The sequence below is a fragment of the Calidris pugnax genome, unplaced genomic scaffold (assembly GCF_001431845.1).
Source record: "Calidris pugnax isolate Ruff unplaced genomic scaffold, ASM143184v1 scaffold341, whole genome shotgun sequence".
Lineage (NCBI taxonomy): Eukaryota > Metazoa > Chordata > Aves > Charadriiformes > Scolopacidae > Calidris > Calidris pugnax.
The window spans coordinates 1,344,820-1,345,129 of NW_015091149.1; the positions used below are offsets into that span (position 1 = coordinate 1,344,820).

The following is a 310-nucleotide window of genomic DNA, read 5'->3' on the forward strand; positions in this document are numbered from 1 at the left end:
TGGGGGGGGGCTGCAGCCAGGGTCGAGGCGTGGGGTGCCCCCCCCGTGTGTGCCGGCGTGCCGGGCTCTGTCCTGGTGCGCGCCGGGCGCGGGTCACGGCGAGTGCGTGGCCGGGCTGCTGCGGTTGGAGCTGGGCGAAAGGCTGGGGCTGCAGCTGCCCCCCGGCTGCCCCCCCAGCGTGTCCATGCCCTCCGAGTTCTCCAGCATCTCCTGGATGAGGGGCGGCATCGACCCCGGGATCTCCATCTTCAGCGTGATCACCCGCTCGGCGCCTGTGGGAAGAGGGAGGGGGGGGGGGTCAGCTGGGGGG

General features: G+C 74.5%; 1 protein-coding gene across 1 annotated transcript in view; it reads right to left on the bottom strand.

The window, feature by feature from the left end:
• Positions 1 to 6: 6 nt before the first annotated feature.
• RARA (retinoic acid receptor, alpha) overlaps positions 7 to 310 on the bottom strand; it is an 8,767-nt gene continuing 8,463 nt past the window's right edge. The window contains exon 6 of the mRNA XM_014959084.1: positions 7 to 272. Coding sequence (XP_014814570.1) covers positions 94 to 272 — 179 coding nt within the window. The 3' untranslated portion in view covers positions 7 to 93. The remainder of the gene's footprint in view (positions 273 to 310) is intronic.